The 10,042-nt window shown below is 36.4% G+C and overlaps 1 protein-coding gene across 3 annotated transcripts in view; it reads right to left on the bottom strand.

The window, feature by feature from the left end:
• Positions 1-9,777, bottom strand: part of LOC106867183 (galectin-9C) — a 61,975-nt gene extending 52,198 nt beyond the window's left edge. The window contains exon 1 of one of the 3 annotated variants that reach the window (XM_014911980.2): positions 9,637-9,777. In XM_014911980.2, the coding sequence (XP_014767466.1) occupies positions 9,637-9,643 (7 nt within the window). In that variant the 5' untranslated portion in view covers positions 9,644-9,777. Of the gene's footprint in view, positions 1-9,367; positions 9,515-9,636 lie in introns of those variants that run through there. The other 2 variants (XM_014911982.2, XM_052966593.1) reach the window with 2 other exon arrangements.
• Positions 9,778-10,042: the final 265 nt, after the last annotated feature.

Here is a 10,042-nt window from a genome sequence, read left to right as displayed (position 1 = left end):
CCCCCACCTAAGCTACGCTAGTGCCTATAGTAGAAAAGATTATTAGCACGGGATTAATTACTACGGGATGTTTTGAAAATGATCTCTTCGTTCCTTACAAGCTTGTAGGATAAAAATAGCTTCTTTTCCGAAACTATTTTGAATTTGTATAAAATAGATTTGCATTTGTATAACATAATGGTTTTCAAACTGGAAACACTGAGTTGTGGGCAGTTCGGAATTTAAATGAAGTAAAAAAACTTCTTTTTCTCTATGTAATTTGTTTTCTTTTAAGGCGAGAAGGCTTTTTCACTCCCACCCACTTTCTTTTCATTGTCAAATAAATAAATGTAGGTGACAAACTGAAACAATAAAAAAATCTCATGAACTTCTCTGCTGTAATAAAGACACTAAGACTTGGCGTTTTATGTAGGTGGTATATTTTTTTAGCTTAAAACAATATCTGTCATCATTTATTCTTACTCATTTCAGTCACTGAACTGCGGCTATGCTGGGGTTTCCGCTTTGAAGGGATTTTAGTCGAATAAATCGACCCCAGTACTTATTTTTTCATAAAGCCTGGTACTTATTCTAACGGATCCTTTAAGCTGAACCTCTAAGTTACGGTGAGCGTAAACAAAACAACAACGGTTGACACGTGGTATTAGAGGCTGATACAAAAGACACACGCATACGCGATGAGCTTTTTTCAGTTCATGTCTACCAGATCCATTCAAGACCTTAGAGCTATAGTAGAAGACACTCACCCGAGGTGCCGCGCAGTGGAACTGAATCTGAAACCATGTGGTTAGGAAGTAAACGTCTTACTACAGACCCACGTATGCGCTTATTTGGAAAAATAAATTACATTTTTGACTATGAGCACTGTTAAAAGATGGAGTCGAGCACGTTGCCGGTTCAGATATCGATGAGATTTCAATTCTGGCGAAGGAATTGCGATATACTTCACTTTCTTGTTAATGTCTTTGAGAAAGATTCGAACAATATTTCTCATTAAACATTACTGCCAAATTAAGGCCTTTGTGTCCCGTGGGCAAGAACAAATGCTTTTATGATTGGTATATTTAATATGAATGTAAATGTTGCCTAATAGTGGTAAGCTGTCGGAAAACCGTGTCGGCATTGCGCATGTGAAACCCATTTAAGCTATTTAATTTCACTGACGCCTCGTGCATTTGATATGGTCTGATTTGGGGCTAAATAGAACAAGTGATAATTAATACAAAATAACAACATTGCAAGAACAAGAGATGCTGGCGAGTGAATTTGATGGCGCTTGATGAATAACTTGGAGAGAATGAAGGCAGAGTCAATCCCAGCATTCCATCGATTTTGTCATCCTGTGCCCTCTTTCTTCCCAATATAGTTTCTTACGTAGATACAGTGACAGAAATTTGGAGGGGAGAAGATTAGTCGACTACTGTAATCCCAGTACTTGGATGATATCAGGTCATCCCATAAGTTCTGTCCGATTTTACCTTTTCTTAAAATAGAATGAAATTTAATTGTATTTTAGAATGTCTAATGGAATTAAAAATTATTTTTATGCATTAAAATAATAGAATCAAAATTTCTTTGATTAAAATCCTTTCTAGCATGGAAGTATCCAAAGAGTATTTAAGGTACATAATGCTTTATGAGTACAAAAAAGGAAACTGCAGCTGAAGCGACTCGAAACATACACTCAGTTTATGGGAAATAATGCTTGAATGAAAGAACTTGCAGAAGATGGTTTGCAAAATTCAGAAGTGGAGATTTCAGCCTTGAAGATGAAGATCGAACAGGACGTCCAGTTGAGTTTGATGATAAGCTCCTTGAGGCATTACTTGAATAAAATCCTGCATTATCAGTTGAAGAATTGGCAATAAAGCTTAGTTAAAACCATACAACTGTTCATCGTCATCTTCAACAACTTGGAAAGGTTCCTAAACTTGGAAAATGGGTGCCTCATGAATTGCCCGAAAGCAACCGTAAATCCCTAGTTGACATCTGCTCTTCTCTCCATTCTCGTGAATTCATTTCACCCTTTTTGGATAAACTTGTGACTGGTGACGAAAAATGGATCATCTATCGAAATGTTAAACGTCGTAAACAGTGGTTTGGGAAAAGGGAAAAAGCTCAACCACAATCGAGAAGGGAACTTCATGAGAAAAAAGGTTCTCTATCTGGTGGGATTGAAAAGGAGTAATTCACTTTGAATTGTTACCACCTAATGCAACAATCAATGCTCAAGTCTACTGTCAGCAATTAGAGCGTTTGAACCAAGCTTTGAAGAAAAAAAGGCCCGCTTTAGTAAATCGAAAAAGAGTGATGTTTCATCAGGACAATGTGCGACCCCACACTGCAAAGATCACATCACAGAAGATCGAAGAGCTTGATTTGGAAAAAAATTCCTCATTTACCTTATTCTCTCGAGTTTGCTCCTTCACACTACCATTTGTTTCGTAGTTTACAGAATCATTTGGGGGACATAACTTTCGCAAGCCAGGAGGAGGTCGAAACTAACATTTCAGCGTTCTTCGCTTTGAAACCAAAGGAGTTTTACATTGATGAGATTAAAAAGCTTATAAATTGATGGAAGGAAATCCTAGATAATCAGAGAAAGTACATTGATGATTAAATTTCAATGAAATATAACATTTGATCACTTGTTTTCTTTATTCAAAATTTGGACAGAACTTATGGGATGACCTGATACTTTAATTTATCGACTTCATAGGGATGAAAGTCAAAGTTAGACCGAAGAGTCGGAAGACATACAGCAAGGCATTTTGTTCGAGTTCTTATATAGGCACAAAGCCACACACTTTTGGTGAGGAAGGAGAGATACTGACGATTATATTAATCCATCCACATCCACGAGTGGTTGATAGATACATTATTTTAGTACCAAAGAAGGATGAAATATCAACTTTGGCTGGAGTCGAACTCGGAATGTATGATAAAAGGACGAAACTAAATACTGCAAAGTTTAATGCTTCCTAATATAGATACAAGGACAATAACATCGAGGTTGTGTGAGTTAGTCGATCACGTCGACTCCTGTATCTGGACTAGTATTTTATTTTATCAGCTCCGAAAGGAGAACGTAAAAAGTCAAATCAAATATGGTGGAGGATTTTTTCCGACACCCTAACCATTCTGCCAATCCAGTCAGACATTATTTCTGCCAATTCACCACTCTCCTTGTGATGATGATAAATACTTGTGGGACAAGCAGAAATTCCACATTTTATAAATGCTCTTTGTTCTGTTTCGACGTATAAATTTGTTGATCTTTATAACATTGTTTCATTATGTTTACTACTTTCATTTCGCTCCATAGTTAAAGCGATTGAAAGCGTAGTGCTTGAACTTGCTTCATTATGCTAAAAATGTCCATTATATCTTTGATTTCATTCTATAAAGTTGTTGAAAGCGTAACACTCGAATACACGCCCTGACAAGTAAAATAATATAAACGGAAGTGCCCGTAGAAATTCAACGGCCCATTTTGTAGCATAGTGCCAGCAATGAACAATTTCCCTACTCAGTAGTAATATTCTGTCATTTCCTTCATAATCCTTTGATTAATTTCTAGGAAATCTTGAATATTCTCTTTGGTCTGGTTTTCGCTTCTTGCCTGTTTCTTCATTCTTGTTTGAAATAATATTCTTGCCTATCATCACCATTCATATTTTGCTTTCTCATTTGATTAACAGTTTTTATTCCCCACTACTTATTAGCTTTAGCTTCGTCGTTCGTCATCGTTTAACTCAGTTATTCGCATTAAATTCATTTCTTTTCTTCTGAGTTAATGCTTTTCGTTGTTCCAGATACTCTTGTATTTCTAATTCCTATTTCTTCTTTTAGCTCTTTTCCCAATCTTTTCCTGTATCTTCTTTGCCTTTCCAGCTTCAGGTCTTGTAGTTATACAAGAAATTTATATTATACTGATGAACAAAGGATTAATGATCATACAGCTCAAGTAAAAGAACCTCCTTCGATTTCAGCGATGAGTATTCCAAATGGTCGATCAACTGAACTACTTAACGCATTGAATTATATTGCATAAATGGCTCAGTATTCCATTTATATTTGTACTCATGACATATTCCTCAGACAGAATCCGAATGATAAATCTTTTTTTTTTTTTTTGTATTAGCACAACCCAGTTCGTCTACCCAGTTTAAAACACAAGGCTTGAATCAACCCGGGTCTGTGGTAAAAGGCTCTTGCCGAATATGCTGCGCCACGAAATCGAACACGAGATTTTTTGATTGCGAAGCGAACTTCTTAATTGCTTAGTTATGCCAGCGTTCACGATTCCACATTTATGACGATGTTCACCCCACTCACAACTGTATGATACACCTACAATCACGAAACCATTTATACAGTATCTATCGTAGAAACATCTCTGTTCCTATAATACTGACTTGTGCTTCCTTTGAAACGATACGTGACTATGTCACCACTCCTACCATACGGTCTCTTGACCTACTTTAAATAACCATAAAATCTTTCTCAAAACATATATCTTAAAAAAAAAGAAGGGAGAACGACACATTAGATTAGTCTTAGATATCGCTAAAAGCCTAAGATAGTTATAGTTGGAATGCCTTTGATTATAAGTTTGCTGGGTCGGAGTTAACCTAACACTGAAGAACTTACTGGACGTACTTTCTAGCCCAAATAATTTACCATTTCTTTCTCATTCATATTGCACTATCGCCAAATTTCTATTTCACATATTCATTTAACGCCTTTTATGTTGGACTGTCTGTGTCTGGAATAGCGACGTAGCCGGAGCTTGTGCCGCTCACGAAATTTTTTTTCCCACGAGAGTTTCGGACCCCAGTTATGAAGTCATTTGCATACAACCAATCAGAGCTCCACTATCAAACTAATTTATGAGCGCATAACAAGTGATGGGCGATAAGATAAAGTCACTTGAGTAAGGAATGACCATGCTTCTTTTCTCTTTTAATAATACTTCTTGTTCTTGTTTCAATCATGGCTGCTTCTGCGTAGTTATTTGTATTGTCGTTTACTTTCTAAAACATCACCCTCTACCCACATCTTTACCATATGGGGACCTAATAAAATCCGATAATAGGTATAGATGCAAATCTATCTAATTACTTGTCTCCTTGTAAAATCACTAACGTTTTCCAGCAATTTACACCGTCACAAAATAACAAATCAACTTCACAAAATTACAAACTAATATGGGAACTCACACCGTTACAGACTAAACTTCGACGTCTTTTAGGGGAACTATTATATTGTTTATATAAAAGATCTGGTTATTTCTAAGGCTTCCTCTGAATGTGTAACTATAGTGACTCCCATGGAATGTCTGCTCCTTTGTCCACTGCGACTAATACTAACGAGGAAGCCTCTCTACTCAGTCACTCAAAACTAGTAGAAATAATAGTCAACTCTGCCTCATATCATCACAATGCTGTCTTTAAAAAGAGAAAGGCACATTGGATAATGCGCTTCTAAATAAACTGTTCGAAAAAACAAAAAGACGAAGTATTACGGGCGAGTATTTATGCTCGACCCGGGGCTAAAAAAAAAAAAAAAGCACGAATAGCTTGCTTACCAACTATATGGTTCCGGGTTCAGTCCCACTGCGTGACATCTTGGGCAAGTGTCTTCTACTATAGCATCGGGCCGACCAAAGCCTTGTGAGTGGATTAGGTAGATGGAAACTGTGTGTGTGTGTGTGTGTGTGTGTGTGTATGTTTGTGTGTCTGTGTTTATACACTGCACCATCGCTTGACAACCGATGCTGGTGTGTTTACGCCCCCCGTAACTTAGTGATTCGGCAAAGAGACCGATAAAGTACTAGGCTTACAAAAAATAAGTTCTGGGGTCAATTTGTTCGGCTAAAGGCTGTGGTCCAGCATGGCCGCAGTCAAATGACTGAAACAAAAGAGTAAAAGTATTAGGTTAAGGGTCTCCCATTCCCAGTGGTATTATAACATTAATGAAAGCGACACCAACATATGACTGGTGTATTGCATATGCTGTCAGAGTTTATAAAAGAAAGGTTCAATTAGTCCAGGGTCCAGGTAGCCAAAGAAAGTCCCATGAAAATCTGACAGGTCTACTTCCTGAAGAAAAAAAAAAGAAAATTGAAAAACCCCAAACTCACACATAGCTTACTTGAATTTATGGGGGACCCCCCCCCCCCAACTCCTGGATTCGAAAGTTGTCTGGTTTCCTCGGAGGCCCTACATGTCGGCAATGCAATTAAATATTCAAAGCCGGTTACGGAGGGATTTGAAGTTAGAACTATATATATATATATATATATATATATATAAAAAACAAAAAAAACTGGTACGAAGTTAGAATTCTGTAATGTACTTTTAGTCAGATGATCAGTCACTGCATCACCACGAAGTAATTAATGTACAGATGACACGTATTTGCACAAACAGTGCGGTGAAATCTGCAGCGCAAAATCTTTTCTGTCAATTTGGCATTTTAGGTTTTGTTGAACACGAAAAAGTTTAAAATAAATAAATGACTAAAACGTCTTATTTCCACTGAACATAGCTGCAACACAAATTCATTAGCATCACGAAATAAGAAAAAATTCTTCGGAGTGGATGAGAAATGTGTGAATAACGACACCATGTTTTAGATCTGCGCTTTCCATTTTTGGCCTTTTGGGGCCAAGTTTTGATAAATCTTAAGTATCACACTATCGTAGACAGTTTAATACTTAAAAAAAGTTGGAACTTGTGCCGCGAACCAATTTTGCACATCTGTTCCAGAATGTACTGAAAATCTTAATTTTTAAGCAATATTTCTTGCCTTAGTAGATCAGTCCGGTCACGAGCAGAAATATCCATCAATGGGTGATAATCTTGACTTCTTGATAAGAATAGCGGCATCTAGCATATCAGATAAGTTCGATTCCACCCATCAAAGACATCGAACATCGTACCGAGCAAAATAATAATAGGTGGTATTTATTTTCAGTTAGGTGGACAACGTCGAAAACTACCAGTATCAGTACAAGAAATACCGACAGCGCGGTTTGTTAACTGCAATACAGCCACCTGTGATCTCATAATTTGTATGAAACTATGAATAACTATAAGAGATTGATTTATAACATAGAAATAAGAATTTAGATTTATAAGGGATTATACATATGAAAGGTATTTTAGGGTTTAGATTTGATTTATAACAGAAAAATGAGAATTTAGATTTATAAGGGGTTGTACATATGAAAGGTATTTTAGGGTTATAAGTAAAATAGAAAAGATTCAGTGATTAGATATAGAGTTAAACATCGATTGCTATAATGCAATCGTAATTCTTTTTATATTCCTTAAATATATACCCTAATTACTGGAAACCCGCAGTAACTTGTACGGTTGCAATCAAATCCTTGGATTAACGAATGTTTACTGAATGTGGAATGCAGATGGGAAGAGAATCTTAGAGTACCAGTGTTGGTCCTTTCGGGTGTCATTTTTCTTTTTCTTTTTGGTGGGTGGGCTATTTTTGATGTGTATTATGTATTTTTCTGGGGTCAGGACGCAAATTTAAGAGATGCTGAAAGTTCGCTTGAACTCGGTATTTACAGCAGCAGCAGCAATATGAACCAGTGAGGATGCCCCTACATCAGTGATGGGTAAACTTTTTAGTGCCAATGCAAATTGCAAGTGCACAAGAGCCCGTCTGTACTGATAAAATTGCAAGAGCCCGTCTATACTGATAAAAATAATGAATCTCATTTTACAAATTCATAGATATGCAAATATATCAAATTACTGTTTTAATTTTTAGGCTTCAATCGAAATTTTTTTTTCTCAAATAGGAGTTTTAGAGATTTGGTCAGTAGATGTTTAAATCTGAATATGAGCGAGGGGTTCTACATTCCTGCCTACATAGTCACTCGATGCGCTAGAAATAGCAGCCAAATCTCCTCTCCCCCAACCATACCATATCAACTAACAAGGCAGAAAGAAAAAAAAAATAACAAAAAATTAGATAATGTAGTTCTAGAAGCACAATGTATGAAAGCATGTTGGAATGGTCATGGCTGGAAAATCTTTGATTATAATACATAGAACTAATGGACCGAACACATGAAAATTTATACTGAGTTACTGAAGTGAAAAATCAGAATGATGCAAAAAAAAAATATATATATATATCGACGCAGCTTCTTAAATGGTTATTAATGAAGGTATTTCGTTAAGTGACTATGTGATACCGGTAGCAGACAAGTTGTTACAAATAAAGGTAGTTTGCCTTTGGAACAGTCCTTCTTCTAAAAAGTGAACATCGGATTAGATTAACCCAGAGCAGCGGGGTTTAATAGAGTGGGGAAGGGTGGTTAGTACTGTAGTTATATTAGACTTTTAATAAAAATCTGATACATTCAGCCGATCTTATGAGAAAAATAAATAGACGTAATTATTCTACGACGAATTTAATGCATCAAAACAGGATAGCAAGTGTATTTATTAATTAACCTCTGAGGACGAATTTAATGCATCAAAACAGGATAGCAAGTGTATTTATTAATTAACCTCTGAGAAAAATAAAGCCTGGCCATCTGCTGCTGTTGTTATCTAATTTGATTATTGTAATTCGTTTAAACGTTTTCGATATCGCTCATCCCGGTAGTTTATACGGGACCCCTGAAAATGCAGGTTGGATCAAATTCTTGCAGCTAGTATAAATAGGTAGTACTGTTCTTTTATTTTTAGCTGATAGAAAGGTCTGACAATTTACAATTTAATTTTTCTTTTAATCATGCTACGAGAGTCTGACGGGAAGGATTTATGTGTATTATTGTCAGAAATATCGCAAAAAAAAAAAAAAAAAAAAAAAAAAAAAAAAAAGAAGAAAAACCGAAGACCCTGACTTCAGCAAAAAATGGAAAAGTTAAATAAAAATCAAAGCACTTGCGCTATGTAAAAAAAAAAAAAAACGAACATAAAACGAGAACAAATTATAAGTGTGAAAATGCAACTTGTGAAGTGAATGGAAAGGAGGAACATCGACGAACCGAAATGACCGGTTTCGATTCCCGGTTCAAGCCAATTCTCGTTACTTGTGTAATAACTTGAAGAAGAGAATACGATATCTCGTTAGTCTGAGAATAAAGTTTCGAGAAATTCATAGAATTGTCATTCCGAACGTGTTATAATCTACAAGAAATATGTTGTCGATTTTTGTTTAATAGTAAGAAAGCAAGCAATGAGCTGTGACATTCATGCCTTTTCTAAAAGCGGTTGAAACAGTCGAGAATACAAATATATTTCGAAAGTTCCGAATGTTGATAGACATTTTAGCTATGTTACTGCTGCTGGTAGCGATGTATGTGGTAACAGTAGTTTCTACTTACCTACGTCTATCTTTTACTAGGAGAGGTCAACTATATTCTGGCAACGAATCGACGCCAAACTACTGCTTTATATATTGACGTGGATATGCATATTTAGAGGGAAAGAGAGAGGCATACACATATTACAGTTACAGCAGCGTGTAAGCCGCCTAACCTTTGATATAAGGAGGACGTAATCACAAGATAAAACAGGGTCGGTACAGCTAAATTCGAAACTATTTCTCGCAGTCACTCCCACCACTTTTACAATTACAAGGTTAAAAACTCACCGGGCATCTTGTTTTTTAATCAATTCCTCTTTTGCTTTTACTCGATCTCTCTCACTTTTAGATTTCCGCTCCTCGTATTGTCTCTTTCTTTGCTTACCCCTCTCTCTGTCACTGTGTGTTTGTATGTCTCTCTCTCTCTCTCTCTCTCTCTCTCTCTCTCTCCCTCTCTCTTACTTTCTTCCCGTTTCCCTCACACCTTCCCTCATTTTCAGCTTCCCCTTGCGTAAACTCTATTTTACCTTTATTTTACTCTGTCATTCTCTTGTATTAGCGTTTCTTTTTTCTCACTCTCTGTCCCTCCACTCTGTCTAATACTTGCACGCCTCTCTATCCATTGATCTGTGTGTCAATTCATTTTAAGCCTATTCCCCAATCTCATATCTTTCGCACACCCACTGTCTTTCAT

Source organism: Octopus bimaculoides, chromosome 3, assembly GCF_001194135.2.
Source record: "Octopus bimaculoides isolate UCB-OBI-ISO-001 chromosome 3, ASM119413v2, whole genome shotgun sequence".
Lineage (NCBI taxonomy): Eukaryota > Metazoa > Mollusca > Cephalopoda > Octopoda > Octopodidae > Octopus > Octopus bimaculoides.
Note: the sequence above shows the minus strand (reverse complement) of the source record. Positions and strands in the feature narration are given on the sequence as shown.